Source organism: Cupressus sempervirens, chromosome 5, assembly GCF_028749045.1.
Source record: "Cupressus sempervirens isolate cs-2001-9-10 chromosome 5, ASM2874904v1, whole genome shotgun sequence".
In the NCBI taxonomy this organism is placed as follows: domain Eukaryota; kingdom Viridiplantae; phylum Streptophyta; class Pinopsida; order Cupressales; family Cupressaceae; genus Cupressus; species Cupressus sempervirens.
In genome coordinates this window covers 446,452,641-446,469,357 of record NC_143122.1, presented here as the reverse complement: position 1 = coordinate 446,469,357, position 16,717 = coordinate 446,452,641, and the positions used below count along the sequence as shown (strand labels likewise).

The 16,717-nt window shown below is 35.3% G+C and overlaps 2 protein-coding genes across 2 annotated transcripts in view; both read left to right on the top strand.

Moving 5' to 3' along the window:
* LOC149556707 (uncharacterized) overlaps positions 1-7,847 on the top strand; it is a 30,586-nt gene extending 22,739 nt beyond the window's left edge. Inside the window, exons 2-4 of the mRNA XM_089829961.1 lie at positions 6,801-6,929; positions 7,133-7,282; positions 7,350-7,847. Coding sequence (XP_089686087.1) covers positions 6,801-6,929; positions 7,133-7,282; positions 7,350-7,655 — 585 coding nt within the window. The 3' untranslated portion in view covers positions 7,656-7,847. The remainder of the gene's footprint in view (positions 1-6,800; positions 6,930-7,132; positions 7,283-7,349) is intronic.
* Positions 7,848-15,335: 7,488 nt separating this feature from the next.
* LOC149556706 (uncharacterized) lies at positions 15,336-16,222 on the top strand. The gene has a single exon (XM_089831174.1). The coding sequence runs from the start codon at positions 15,393-15,395 to the stop codon at positions 15,918-15,920; it is 528 nt and encodes a 175-aa protein (XP_089687300.1). The 5' UTR covers positions 15,336-15,392; the 3' UTR covers positions 15,921-16,222.
* Positions 16,223-16,717: the final 495 nt, after the last annotated feature.

Genomic DNA, 16,717 nt, shown 5'->3' with positions numbered 1-16,717 from the left:
TGAGACCCTCCTTTCTCTGGTTTGAGTAACTAGTTTTTGGCAATGACATTATTGAATGTGTTTGGGTCTGCCGAAAACTTAATGTTTGAGAGAGCAATTGTCCAAGCTTCATATTCTTCATGCAATGGAATCCTCAAAGCACCCATGATTGTAACCCTATTCACATAAACAAGAACTTCTCCGAGATAAGTCCTAATGCACCTTTGGGTAACATCATATCTATTCCTTCATTCTAAAATGAGTTCTGAGCAAAGTACCAATTCTACAAAACTGGTGACTTGCAACAATCCACTATTAGCTATATTTTTAATAATGGAACCAGGTTTTGGCTTGGAGAATCTAGTCAATAGCTTGTTAATGTCCTCATCAGCAAGGAAGGTACCCTTTAGTGTGGGAAAGAAATTGGTAAGGGAGGTGACATGCTTTTCTTTTGGTAACTTTGGGTGAGAACCAACCATGGAAACAAAACTTAATGTTCAATCATTATCAAAAACTAGTTAAGAACAAAAGATAATGGAGGAGGTTAACAGGGTTACTCACTTAAAGTGAAAGAAGTAACAATAACCATTGAGGAGGCAAAAGAAACTCACCGTGTTGGAGAAACAACAATGTACTTCCATGAACAATTTTGTTGCAGACCGCTTATGACTCCATACAAGGGTGAGTATTTACCCTATTGTTTTTATATTAATGAAAAAGGAAAACAACCTAGAAAAGCCTTTAAATGGATACTCGCATCATAACTTGATATGGGAAGTACTGATTTGATGGGAGCATTAAATCATTTGATGAGAGTATTTTCCTTTGCACGTAACAAATCTTTTCGCCACTTTTCATACCAATCATTTATCACTAGGTTTCACTTCAACCTTTTTAGAAAGATTCAAATGCATCTCTATAATGCCACTTGCCAATCTCCGTGAATGTTTTGGGCTTGTGAACTGAGACCTTAAACTATTTAGAAGTTTGAGATTTCAAGTTCAAAGCCGAGATTATAGGAATTTAAGCATATGAAACTACCATTAAGTTCATCAAGAAAAACATGAATGACAAATCATGAAGTTTGAAAGAAAATGATTGTTCGAAGTTTAGTTTCAAAAATGCCCAATATTCAACAAATTTTATTGCTAATGCCGAGCCTAGGCAACCATTTGGACACATTGGTTGAATTTTGAACTTCGAACTTAATTAGTTCAGAGTTCAAGTTTGGGGAAAAGAAAAGAAAATATTTTCACATACAGACCTGGTAGGAAAAGGAACTAGTGAACTTGAACATTGAACTAAATTGAGTTCAAGGTTCAAAGTTCAAAACTCGGCCTAGAAAGCAAGCCACTGAAAATCATTGAGCAAAATTATATGAGACTTTTACATGGGTAATACATACATACATAAATATATAAATAAATACATACATACATACATGTACCAAATTTATGTATGCATGTGTGTGTACATATAGATGCATAATTACATAGCTATGATAGTAATAGAAGTAAAATGTTAAATTCGTCATGTATTAGGTGTATGAAAATATCACATATTTTAGATATTTAGTCAATATGATAAAAATATGAGATAATTTAATATGAAGTGTGTGCTAGGAAAGGGTATAAGTAGATGGTAGCAATAAAAAATAGGATTTGATTATTAGAAATGACATGTGATAGGTGTATTAACCAAATCCCACAAAAAATATGTAAAAACACTTTGAATTTGTGGGCCTCCATTATGTTTTGTAAAAGTAGAGTAAGTAGAGAAAGAGATGGGTGCATCTACAAGGTTATATATAAGTTTTAAATATTATATTATGTTATTTGGTTATTATTATGATTTCATTTATAATCAATATTGGGTTTAGTTATATTGGTTTTGTAGTTTGTTTATTTATTTGACGAAAGGGAAAAATGGAAGAATAAAAGAGTAGGGAATATCTAATATTGTATATTTTGCACGCTCAATCTATAAAAAGTTAAAATTGATGATATATTACTTTAAAAAAGTATGGCTACAATAAATAGTGTGATATTGAGCACATTCATTAAAAATATTAAACAAATACTTCTAACTCATTTAAAAATCTTATAATATCAAGCTTGGTAATGATAAAATGCTAGATATGCATTATGTCTTAAATATAGAATAATCTACAACAAACATGAAATGGATCATTCTTAGAGGAATATAATATTATTATTATCCATATATTAATCAAAATTGAAGAAACCAATGGGAAGTGAAGATATTTCACTAACTTTCCATTTTATCAAATTCAAGTGTGCAACTACAAGATCAATTGGTTGATTCTTATAGATAACATGCTCCATGATGATTTAGTTGTGTGATGTTATTTATTCTTTTTGAAACCTATATACTAGTTTACAAACTTTTGACAACTTCGTATCATATCATGAAACCAAGTAAGTGTGTTAACCCACTAAATGTACTTTTTATAACATGCTTCTATAAAAAGACTCCTTGAGGTCCCATTTTCTTTATTGTTTCCCCCTCTTCTATGTGGCATAAGCTTTTTATTGTTAAAACAACCAAAATTTATCAATGATCATATAAAAAAAAAACACAATCAAATAAAATCTTCTTCTGATGAGATAGATTTTATTGTCCCATTGTTGGTTGTCACTAGTAAAAACAAAGTGAAGTTGCAAAAAAGATTTATGCAAGTGTATGAAAATCTAAAAAATAAATTTATCAATAGAAGATTATGTCATCATATATTCAACATTCATAAAGAAATCAATGAACTATAAGAGACATTGAAATTATGTAGAAAAATCCTCCAAAAAAAACACAGTGGGAAAGAGGGCAATATATCATTAAGTTTTAATGAAGAGATATACAATAATACACAAGTTACTACTATATATTTTTTCTTTTATAGATAATGGGTTGAAGCCTTAATTACTTATTATTATTTTTTGAGATTAATTATTATTATTATGCTTTAAGATTGAGTAGACTTGAACCCAAGAACTCCTATATGAGAGGCTCACAAGTTACTATTGTGTTGTAGGATCTTGCCTAGTTACTAATATAATTTGATCAACTTAGCAACACATATGTTACTTGTAAGAATTTAACTCATTAATGCTACCATCTCATGACTCCAATTTATATAGATTTGTGAGAGGGAAAACCATTATAGCATCTGAAAACAAGAGGCAAGAATGGCTATGTAGATCACACAATGAACAACCTTCCAATTTTTGGTACCAAACTTATGACTTAATGCCAAACTCCCAAAAATGTATGGCTTGAAGGTCTCTTGTTTCATTTTAACTCATCTCCACAATGAATACATGTTCACTTCTTGTTAGAGTAATAAGACATTTCCTTATTAATTAAATCATTTTGATTTAATTATTAAGTCACTTATTATCTCTAGTTTACTTAAGATAAACTTTAGGCATATAATAATTAATTATTTTATTATTATCATGCAACCTAGGTTTTACCTGTCAGGGTTTTGATCTCCTTTATAAGGACGATCTCTCTTTGTAATTTATTCATTCACTTTTGATAATAGCAATCTCTCTTTTTGCTCATCAAGAATGTCTCATCTATAGATCTGACAGTTCTAGCCTCCATAGCTTCTTGTTTCTCTCTTCTATGATAGGTGTTTACATGCAGGTGATGCTTGGGAGCTGTGGGGTTGATCTTTCATCAACTTCAACATGGTATTAGAGCTTTAGATCTTTATGCCCCTGTTCTGTTTATGAGAAGTTTGTCTTTCCTTTTAGATCTATGTTTTTTGTTCTGAGGATTTTATTTTTCAGAGTTTTTTTTGTATTGAATTTTTTTTTTGGGTGGGGGGGGGGTGTTTCACCATTTTTCAGTGTACTTTGAGCCTAAACAGACATCGTCGTTGAGCTTAGAGTGCCCAAAATCCCTTATTTTCATATAAAATTTGTCCAATTTGGACACAATTGGAATTTGAGGCTAAAAATTATTGCTCCCAAATTGGGCACATTTCCTAAGGCAATGATTTTTTATTTTTACACACAAATCAATATTTTTTGTTTCACAAATTGAGATTTTTTGGCACATTTCCCAAGGTGGTGATTTTCTATTTTGCCATGCAAATTGTGATTTTTGGAACGTTTCCCTAGGTGACAATTTTGTGATTTTTGGTACAAAAATTGAGATTTTTTTAGCACACAAATTGAGATAGTTTTGGTACGAACCTTGCATGCTTCTTGATTCAATTTCTAGTACTGGAGGGCACACTTTTCAAGTCATTTTGGCACGGATCCCAAGGTGGTACCTTTTTGGCTTTTCTAGCACTTCTTTGGGACCTACCTATAGTTTTTTGGCCACAACTTGCTCGTCCAAACTTCATTTTTCGATCCAAAAGAAGCGTCAGAAAACTAGTTTCAAGCCCATCGTGATGGTGTAGTTTATTTGGATTTTTGATGTTGTTTAGTGGCCTATTTTGGCTGTCAAAGTTAAAAGTTCTATTTTGCACTCTGAGAGACATATTTTGAGACATTCTGCTTTCCAGATTCTACTCCAGGCACATCCCATTCTATTTTTTATTTTTCTACATTCTTATGGATATCTTGGTTGTTTCTAGTCTGAGGATCAATTTTTTTTGTTTCATATGATTTTTCATGGGTTGTACTATCTCTTGTATCATCCTTATGTCTCTTTTGATCTTTGTTGACATCATTTTGTAGTATTTTTGCAAACGCACTAAGATAAATGTCACTCTATTGCATTTTGGGATCTTTGACATCTTTGTGTTTTATTGTACTCGCACTACACTATAAAGTGCCTTGGGGGGTTTCATGTTGGCCATATTCATCATCTTCCTTTCTCAAGTGAGTGTTCCTTCCACGACATTAGCCTTATGATGTATCGATGACACGTGCCTTTATAGGTGTTTGTACTTCTTTTCCACACTCGATGTTCCTGGTTCTTCTTTCTATAGGAGATATTGCATTATGTTGGTTCTATTACTTTCTTAGTTTGATGGAGTGAGCTATGTATCAGTACTTGATCCTATGTACTAGGCAATTGCAGTGGCTGGATACCTATACATTTCATCGAGATGGATCATTTACCATATAGACATTCTTTCATTCCTATTTTTGGAAGCCATGAAGATACCTTCCATCTTCGATTGATCAACTCTTCAGACTTAGTCTTCTCTACCTGGTCATGTTCTATATAGTGGAGGTTCTTCATATCAGTAGTTAGATAGTGTTTACAGCTTCATGCTTCGATGGTGTTCTTCATGATCTTCTTTTGTTCATATCTTTTAGAACATTTTTTCCATCTTTTTTTGGAGTAGGGTTTTTCCCATGTGGTTTTCTCTATTTCTCCTCTTTACAGAGATTTGGTTGTGCTTGGGTACCTTATTAGGCCTTGTTGTCGGGACTCGATTTGCTTTTAGCATAGTTTTTAGGTTTTTAGCTACTCCCTAAGTTTATCTTAAGGGGGGGTGTTAGAGCAATTTGATTTAATTATTAAGTCACTTATTATCTCTAGTTTCCTTAAGTTAAATTTTAGGTATATAATAATTAATTCTTTTATTAATTATTATCATGTAACCTAGATTTCATCCTATTAGGGTTTTAATCTCCTTTTATAAGGATTGATCTCTTTATAATTTATTTATTCACTTTTGATAATAGCAATTTCTCTTTTTGCTCATCAAAAATGTCTCATCTATGGATCAGGCAATTTCAGCCTCTATAGCTTTTGCTTCTCTCTTTCTATGACAGGTGTTTGCATGCAGGTGATTCTTGGGAGCTGTGGGGTTGATCTTTCATCAACTTCAATACTTCTTAAAGATGCAATTATGATTTGTCATTTAATACAAATATTGAAGATTTTCTCTCATGATCCTTAGAACACTTTCCAAGGAACTATACAAGTTGGAGTTTTGAGGGGAAAATGATTAAAATTAAGGTGACATTAACCTATCAATTTTATGGTATATTACATAGTTCCAATATCTTTGGAAAATATTCCTAGGCACTAAGGGTGTATTTGGAGAATGGATTCTAATATTGATTTAGTATTTTTTTTTTGTAATGGTTCAATTGTGGACAAAAAAAAATTAATTAAAGAAACCATACCAAAATATAAGACTTTTGGAATGGAGTATCATCTTTGAACAACAAGCTTAGCACAAAGACAACTTTACAATTTAACAAAATTAGCCCATAGAATATTAATATGGCTTTCCTAATTTAAACTGAAGACTTCTTCATAAATATGCGTATTCATTTTATTAGATTATACTATATTAGCTTTAGAATAGAGCCAATAAAATTATAATATTTGATATGAGGATTAGTCAAACTTTCTCATCTATTTTTTAAGTCAAACTCATCGACCCATGTTTTATTAGTAACAATCCATAACAACTTTTTTCATGAAAAATGAATGAAACACTTAACAAGTTAGCACTCATTGCATCTTGATGATGTTCACACAATGCCACTACAACTCTACAACTTTAACCTTAAATTTTCTTCAAGACTCTCACATTCCCTCAAACAAAGTCCACAGAATCAGCTCACCTTAAATATAGGGTGGAACTTGGAATGCACTTGCCATCCTCCATCGTGGTAAGGAGTGTGAAATGGGAGAGAGTCAATAAAAGTATCGGGTACAAATGTTGCGAGGAGAGAGTGAGAATTTGGCAATAATGCATCTATACCTTGCTTGAACAACACACCGTCTTCACTAATGTCTACAAGGTGGTATTTAGGTGGAAGCATCGCCGAAACTGTGGTCTCTTTTCCAATTGACACCTTTCCTCAACTTGGTAACAGCTGGCCAAAACCGACTTCACAATTAACGACTTGGACCCCACGTTGGAAAGAAGAGGAGAGGAAATCGAGAATGTGGGCGTTAAAACGGTGAACTACCGGAAACTTGCATCCGCCCCCGGTTTGGAATCGGCTATAAATTGAGGCACTGATCTCCGCTCGGTTTGACATCAAAGCCAATCAAGCAAAATAGAAATAGAGTTGAATGGCTTCTGCAAAGAGTCGATCCAGTGCCCCTGTTCTTCCCCTTTCCTTCCAGCGCTCCCTCTCTCCCTCCCGCCATTTCTTATCTGCAAAGCTTTACAATTCTTCTCCTGTACTCAATTTCGATCTAGCCAGATCTGTGTCGCCAAAGAAGAATCTGCAGGATCGCTCACCGGTCCGTTCGGCCCCGCCCGTGGCCGGGCAGCGGGCAGGAGCTCCGTCTGGTTCAGCGAGGAAGATGTGCCTCTGCTCGCCCAGCACTCATCCAGGCGCCTTCCGTTGTAAGCTTCACAGAAATTCTTCTCCTTCTTCTTCGTCTTCTTCCAATTCTCAGCTGCATATGCGCAGATCGGCCATGAAGAACTCGCTTGTAAGAATCGGGAGCGTGGAAGGAGGAGAATGGATGAAGAAAGCCCTCTCTGCGCTCATTCGCCCCTCTTCTCACCAGGTACGAAGGAGAACGGAGTTCCAACGGCAGCCGAGCAGGCTTCGCCATATGACCACGGCGGAAGTCGTGGCCGTTTCCTGAGGGCCAGGCCGGAACCCTCTCCACACAGCTCACGTTTTTTCTCGTTCGAGGAAAACGTTACAGCATCGCATAGCAACAAGCAGCAGGCAGCGCGGAGTTCCCGATCTTTTGATTTTCAAGCTTAGGGTTTGGTCATATAAATTGACTTAACTGATACAAACCCTCAAATATCGCAGCCTGGCGAATTGCGTCGATACATCGATATTCAGGAAAGCTAAAGCATTCCGCTGCCAGAAAAGAGAACTTTAAATAACAGTTAAAGTTTGTAAAGTGTATACAATATTCACTTTCAATTCCATTTCCTGTCAGGATTTTCATTTTCAGTTATTTATGAATAGCTAAATTGTTAAGCCAAATATACAAGGATGGTTTAATAATCGGTTAATAAGTCGAGAACACCAAATCATTTCAAATACATACGAGATAATACAGAAGAATTTATTGAGGCCTATTCAGAGCGCAAGTTTGTGAATACGTAACGAATTATATGCGGGGTTTAAATTCCCGTCATTTCACTGAACTCTGTTTAGCTTTCACCAAAGCTGCTCTGACCGAGGTACGTGCAGGTCACTGTTCAAGTTATATATTTTCTTATTTGTGTTCTGTTTTGACGATTATAGATTGTGCTATATGAGAAATTAATGGCCTTATTTCTGAAGGTAGATGACATGTTTGCATTGTTTGTAACTCAGGTTTGGCTGGCTGCTTTCGGCAGGTAAAGCGGTCTTGCCATCAACGGGATTTTAACAACTACCAAAAATGATGTTAATAAAACTCAGAAGAAAATTTACATAAAAAATGAAGCAAACATCATCTTTGACCGTTTTTAATATATTGGTAAAAAACAACGGCCAGAAGAATAACAGCTACAGCACAGTGGCTTTAGATACATTGGAACAACAACAGTGGACATAGGAACAACTGGTAAAAGATTAACATCTACAACAAATTCCTTAAGAAACAGTTCCATGTCCGAACGATAGAAATCAGAAATGCATAAGAAAACAACAAAAAGGCAGTAAATGGGAGCGTAAAGGAATTTGATTTACTTGGACCAATTTCCAGAAGGGTGGAAAAAGGATATACCATATACTTGATCGATTTTATGTGAGTAGAAACTCATTCAGCTTCAGGAAAGACGGGGGGATTTTCTCTAAGCACATCCTTGCTCAAAGATGAAGATACTAGATATGCTACTTTGGTCATTAGATGGTACAACCACGGTATAGAATGGAAAAACAAACAGCCATACTACAGAAAAACATTCTACTGCTATTGAACTTTCCAAGTATTGGGTTAAGAGAGAGCCAAGGACCATAGGAGGAAGGAGTATAGGCTCCGCAAGACTCTAGTTGGCGCTGAAAAAGATATGCAATCAAACCCCTCGAACATGGAAGTTCCTGCCAGAGATTCACTGAGATGTCTACAGAACATCAAGGTTCTTCAGGGGCCAAGACAAGAGCAAGGATAAATTGGTTGGAACATGGAGAAGAGGCTCCAAATGCTTTTTTCAAATATTAAAGTACAAAGAGGATAAAGATAAAATAGATCATAAATGGGATGAGGGAAAAAGGCATCAATGATTAAAAAGTATCCTAAAAGCCATAGTTCGATACCATGCCAAACTATTCTCATTTGAAGAAGCAAGGGGTGCTATGGAGAAATCTCAAGACCTGATCATAAGGCTCGTTCGTAGAAAAGTGGAAGAGGAAGCCAAACTTAAACTAGATTAACCTATGTTCAAGGAAGAAATCATAATATAATGAAATTGACCAATGATAATAAGGTCTTGGGGTCAAATGCCCTCCCAATTAAATTCTACAAATCAAACATTGACTCCCACATTAAGTTCTACAAATCAAATATAGATTGTATCTGGATGGATTTAATGATGTTACATGAAGCAGCTATGGAAGAGGGCTTACTATAAATTACTATAAACACATGTATAGTTAAACTTATACCCAAAGATGGTGATAAGTCTTTTATATGAAGCAGCTATGGAAGAGGGCTTACTATAAACACATGTATAGTTAAACTTATACCCAAAGATGGTGATAAGTCTTTGATCAAGAGTTGGAGGTCGATAACCCTTCTTAATGTATCATACTCTTAAGACAAAGGCCAAAATTCTAGCCTTAAGACTTTAAAACATTCTCCCCAAGGTGATCAATTCTACTCAAACTCAGTTTGTAAAAGGGAGGTATATTTTAGAAAAACTTATTATTGACTATGAGGCCATGGACTGGGTGAAGTATTTAGAGCAACAAGTTGCTATGTTTCTTATGGACTATGAGAAAGAACATGACAGGATAGAGTGGAGGTACATTATGTTGATGCTAGAAAGTTTGGGATTCCCACCTTTATTTAACAAAATGATATACACTCTCATGAGAGGCACAAGTGCAACAGTAGAAACTCTCATGAGAGGTGGAAGTGCAATTGTAGAAATCAATGGAAATAGATCTGAACCTTTCCCCCTATTCAAATCTATTAGGCAAGGATACCCCCTTGCCCTAGTTTTGTTTGTCATAGCGGCTTATTCTGTACACTACATAGTAAGGGATGATTCACTATCAACAAGGGTCAAAGGGATCACTCTCCCCAATTAGGAAGAGCTTTAAAATGTACAATTTTCTAATGACACAACATTACTTATTGCACTCTAAAAAAAGAACATAGATATTAAGAATAACATAGATAGCCTCACTGCTTATATTGATATCTTTTTCTCTACCTTAGACAACAAAGCATCAATAACTAAATCTATCATGTTACGTTGGGATGAACATCCCCCAGTTTGGTATGATAGATTTGGTTTTTCCTGGGGTGGCCCTAACCACATTGTTAGGTATTTGGATATCACGTTCTCTATTTCCCCAAATATCAACTCAGTGTAGGATTTTGTTACAAGCAAAACTGATAAGAAGCTGGCTAAATGTAACAATAGATATCTATCATTAGCAGAAAGGTTATAGGTATGTTAAAATATACTATCAACTTACATTGCCTATTACTCCTTTTCTTGGTTGGCTAATCATTCTCAAATAAATTATGTTCAAAAGATTATTAGAGATTTTCTCTACATAGATGGAAAAGACAACAACAAAAAGCATGTTATTAGAAGGGAATGGTGCGCGAGAAGGAAGGAGATCAAATGATTGGGCTTGAAAGACCTCAGATGGCAAGGTATTCCCCTTGCAGTCAAATGGATAGCCAAGGCTACCTAGGGAGAAGAACCATGGGAAATTCTTATAAGAAACAACATTATGAGAGGTGTTCCCTCTGATGGCAAGACATAGAAATGATTGCACATTAATGACCTCCTCTCAAGCAGGTCGAAGGATCTCAAGTTTTTCAATCAATATGGAAGGGCCAACAACATATGAGACACTTAGTTGCTGGAAATAGTCTACTAGATAATTAAGAATTTCAAGGTCTGTGCTAACAAATCAATATGATGGAAGTTAGAAAGAAATGGAAAACCATTAGCCTTGTTTTAAGGATGTTCAACTAAACAATGATCCAAGCTAGGAATTAATTGTTTTGGTGATCTAATTGTTGATAATAGAATCATTTGTTGGGACGAGATGATGTCCAAATATGACATACCCAATACTCAAACGAGAACCTACTTTATGCCGACAAAAGCTTGTGAGATTCTTAAACTGCCCAAGCACCGTGGAGAGATCTTAGATAGACTACCCCCATTGAAGTGGCTTGATGGTTCCCCTTTGTATTCTACCAAGGAAAAACCTATTTAAATCTATTATTTGATCCCTTTCTATCATTGATCACCTTAACCTCAAACGGAACTCCGACGTCTCTCCTCAACAACTAACTAAAATAATAACTTATCCCTAGCATAGGCCTATTGAACCCAAGATTCAATGTTTCTTCTGACAATTTCTTTTGCACAAACTACCCTTTTCTATCCCAAATGGCAACTCTTATATTTGCATTGTTTGCCAACAACTAGAATTATCTTCCATGTGATTCTTGATTGCCCCTTTTCCAACGGGGTCTAGGGTATCTTTGGTATTGATATTAATTAAGATTTATACATTGTTGATTTTTTTTGGTTACCTATCAGATATTTCAAAATAGCTCAACTCTTTTTGGTCTGTATATTCTCTTCTATTGCTTTGGTGTATCTAGTTGCTTAGGAATGAGGACGTATTCAAAGGTTTTTAATGAGTCTCTATGGAGACTCATTTACTCTCATCTCTCCTTGAAGGCCTCTTTGACATTCCAAGTGAAATATCATTAGCTAATTAAGGTTGTAAGAGACTGTACCAATGCTCCCAAGAAGGAGGGCATACCATATGAGATGTAAACCAAAGAGTAGCCAGAGTTTAATTCTGATTGCACACTAAAGGAGTTCCTTGAACTAATAGACAAGAAAAAGAAGAGAGCTTCATCTTCCAACAAATATCAACAACAAACATCATGGGAGACAAACAATGCTAGAAATAGAGAGGTTGGACTCGAAACAGAAAGGAACAATGTACTAATAGTTGGAGTGGGAAACCCAACCAACAACAATAGAGACAATGTGAAACTGGAGAACAGACAACTGACAAGATGGAAGACCAAAGAGATCCCATTCTTACTGATGGGAGATTGTCCACGACCACCTGCTCTACCATCTACAACATTGTCCAACAACCTCCTCAATGTCATAATTGAGGACAACCTTAGACTTATATGGGCGAAGGGACCACTCCCTTGGGCCACATGGTTCAAAATAGTTCAATACGTTGATATTGATTATAGTAGTTTTTCTACAACTCAGTGTAATGTCTAGTCAAATCTATATGACCTAGTACATTTGAAAATTGTATAATTTGTGTTTTTGCTACTAATAACTAGTAAAATGCTCGACTACAAAATGGTTGTAAAAGACCAATTCTCTATATTATAATCAATAGAAGAAGAAAAATATAGTAAGAAAATTGATACTTTTGAAAATAGTAAAATTACTATTTGGAAAATATTTATAAAAGAAGATTTCTTTTACGATATATATATATATATATATATATATATATATATATATATATATATATATAAACATATAAACTTAACCATAATTATAATAATAACTTCAAACCTTAATCATAAGCATATCCATAACCAACAAATCTAATCCTAGTCAACGTTATGCTATCCATTAGACTCTAATCTTAACCTCATCCATACTGTACCATGAACCACAACAAATATGATCTAAAAATAGAACCCTAACCATTATCCTGACCATGAACCTAATCCCAAGGGTAACTATGATGTCAACTCTATCCCCAACCAAAACTATCAAACTTAACTTTAACCTTAACTAAATATGAGCCATTATATCATCAACCTCAACCCTAATCATGTGCATAATCCTAATTGTTATGTAAAACATTACACCAATGCTAACTATATTCCTAATCTTGAGCTTAAACCTAGATTATATTTGTGGTTTATATAAAGTACATAATATGTGGTAAATATATATGAATACTATATGACACATTTTTACAAATAATTCTATATTTTATGCAATAATAAATTACATCTCCAATCAATTTGACAATTTTTTTTGAATAATGTTGATAGAAATTAAACATATATATAAGGTTTTGTGTACACCCCCTATCACTATGAAAATTTCCATTATCCAAACACTTAGATTTATAATATTTATAGGTACAATTCTATTTGTTTTCATAACTTTATTATCTTTTATCATAATTCCTATCTCTAACCATAATTTTGACCTTAAACCTTAGATTAACCCTAAGGATAATTCTATTTCTAAGGTCTTATCTCAAATCCTAACCATTTTTTTCACCATAATTAGCTTTGTAGCCCTCACATTAATCCTAATCATATACTATCCTTAATCCTAATTGTTAAACATAAGCCTTATTCTTAACCGTAGACCCTAACCCTAACAATAATACAAATCATGTACTTGATGGTCAACCCCCTTGTTTTGGTTGCTATTAATATTAAAATAACAATAGAAATCATGCTTTAAACCTTGGTCCTAATCATAATCCTAATTAAAATTTTAATCCTAAATGCTTAACATTAATCCTAACCCTATTAAAAACCTTAACACGAAGAATAATACCAACACTTTAACCCCAACAATAATCCTAATCCTAAAGCTTAATCTTAATCATACACGTTATCAAAATACTATAATTCTATATATGACATTAACCCTAACCCTAACAATAATCTTAATCCTAACTATAATAGTATCAATAATTTAAACCCTTACCTTGATTGTAAACCTAAATTTAACAATAACTATAATATTAAGGTTGACTATAAACTAATCTACATCCTAACCCTACTTATGACTTTAATCTTACCTGAATTGTGACACTATTATTAACCCTAACCTCAACCCTAAATGTAACACTAACCATGATACTAATCATGACTAAACCTTACATCGTAACTCTAACCACTACCCCAATCTTACTCTAACTCGACCCCTAATACTAACCATAATCCTAAGCCTAAGAACAACACTATGATACCATCCTTCCTCTAAAGCTTACATCATAACTTTAACCATGACCCCAATCTTACTAACCTCAAACCCTTACCCCAAGTGTAACCTTAAATGTAATACAAATTATAATACTAATCCTAAATTTAAACCCATGATGCAAATGATAATCTTACTCATGACCCTAACCATCACTCTAATTCTAACCCTTACTCTCAACCCTTACCCTAACCTGAGCACGAATTCTTACCCTAATCCTTATCCTAACTCTATTGTAATCCTAGGCCTCATCTTAACTCTAATTCTAACCCTAAGTCCTAATGCTACATTGTTGTCTTAAATACAATCTTAATCTTAACCCTAACCCTAACTGTAACTCTAATCCTACTTCTAACCCTAACATATGATATTATAATCCATTTTATGCTATATATATAACCCAATGCCAAATTTGAAAAAATAGAAGGTAGGTAGAGAAATTATTTGTAAACAAAATATTTTCAATTGATTATATATATACCAAAATTTGAAAAAATAGAAGCTAGGAGAAGATAGGTAAATAAATTATTTTTAAACAAAATATTTTCAACTGAATCACGTCATAAATCTAGGGCAAATGGAAATTGAAAGTAGAAAGGTGCATAGTCTAATATTTAGAAAAATTCTCTTTTCTCTCTAGCATCCTGATGATGGATCATGTAGTATGATCCGAAACGTTGATGTAAAAAACTGTACACAATCAAATCCAAAAATTTGTGAGCACAAAGAAGTCCACTATCAAAGTAATTTGTACCGAAGCCAATGTGGCCGGGAAAAAAGGGATAATGCGCAATAATGCAAATTACCCTATTTTTAGTATTTGTCGAGAAGGTGCTCTTAGCTGGAAGAATCGTCCATCTCGAAAGACCGGCTTCCCGGGCATCAATTATGGGCCCCACCCCGCCTTTTATGTTGCAAAGTAGTTGGAGGGCTTCCACAACACTCTCTTCGATTTGAAAGCGGAGATATTTTATCTCCAAAAGATATTATGTGAAAATCTGCCTAAAATCTATTGCAATGGTGAATGGATAAGCATTAATTTTTTTTTGCAATTTTGAATGGATAAATTTTAAAAATATATATATTAAGGGAGACGCACGGTAACAAGTGGCGAACAGCTGTGTTGCCTTAAATAACTTGGGCCCATCAGTTTGGATAGGTGAGGAAGCCCTAGAAAGTGGGCCTCAAGCGGTAAACTACTCATATCTACAAACCGCCCCTGGTTTTGAAATGGCCTATTTATTGAGGCATCGATTTCCACTCGGTTTGACACTAAACGCAACCAAGTAGAATAGAAGTAGAAATTTTAATGGCTTCTGCAAAGAGTAGTTACAGTTCACCTGTTCTCCCGCTTTCCCTTCAGCGCTCCCTCTCTCCCACCCGCCATTCCTTCTCCGCAAAGCTTTACAATTCTTCCCCTCTCATCAGCTTCGAACTAGCCAGATCCAGGTCGCCAAAGAGAAATTTGCAGGCCCGCTCACCAGTCTGTTCGGCTCCGCCCATGGCCGGGCAGCGGGCAACCGTTCCGTCTGCCTCAGTGAGGAAAATGTGCCTCTGCTCTCCCAGTACTCATCCAGGCTCCTTCCGTTGTAAGCTCCACAGAAATTGCCCCCCTTCTTCTTCCTCTTCTTCCAATTCTCAGCTGCATATGCGCAGATCGGCCATGAAGAACTCTCTCGTAAGAATCGGGAGCGTGGAAGGAGGAGAATGGATGAAGAAAGCCCTCTCTGCGCTCATTCGCCCCTCTTCTCACCAGGTACGGAGGAGAACGGAGTTCCACCCGCAGCTCAGCAGGCTCCGTCATATGACCACGGCGGAAGTCGAGGCCGTTTCCTGAGGGCGAGGCCGTTGAGTGCTCTACAAATTGTGTGCCTCGCTCAGTCGAGGAAAGGGCCACAGCAGCGCATGACAGCACGCTGGCGCGCGGCCTTTTGATGTGTCCTGGTTAGGGTTTGTTTTTGTGAATATGGAGTAAACTGACGCAAACCCTCAAATACCACCGAGAAGATGGCTAAAATAATCTGTTGACAGAAACAGAGAACTATAAATATCAATTAAAGTCTGTTAAGTGCAGAAACAGAGAACTATAAATATCAGTTAAAGTCTATTAAGTGTATATAATATTCGCTTTCACGTCCATTTCCTCTGTGGTCTCAGGATTTTCAGTTATTTACGAATGAGTAAACTGGTAATAACTGGTATAATAATAACTGGTAATAACAATGCCTGACGATATAGAGCATTATAACGCCTGTTCAGAACGCCGTTTAATTAACTGTCGGACTGCAAGCGAATATGTTTATGGACTACACGTGGGATTAAAGGTTTCCTGGCATATGTTACAGAATTTACATTTAACCGTCGGCTTGCAAGCAAGCGAATATATATGGGGTTAAAATATTCCCGTCGCATGCTACAGAACTTCCGTTTGACCGAGGTACGTGCAAGCGACTTTTTCAGTCTGGAATTTTACATTTGCTTTCTGTTTAATGGAATATACCTAGATTATGCCCTTCTGGAAAATGAAGAGCTTAATTGTTGAAGGTCGCTGACTTGTTTGCAAAGTCTGTCGCGCGGGTTCGCTGAATTTCACAACTACTCAAATAGCAGTGCTATATATGTATATTTATTTAT

Bases quoted from the DNA above. Each gene is read 5' to 3' on its own strand.
- LOC149556706 (XM_089831174.1), top strand. From the start codon at position 15,393: ATGGCTTCTGCAAAGAGTAGTTACAGTTCACCTGTTCTCCCGCTTTCC.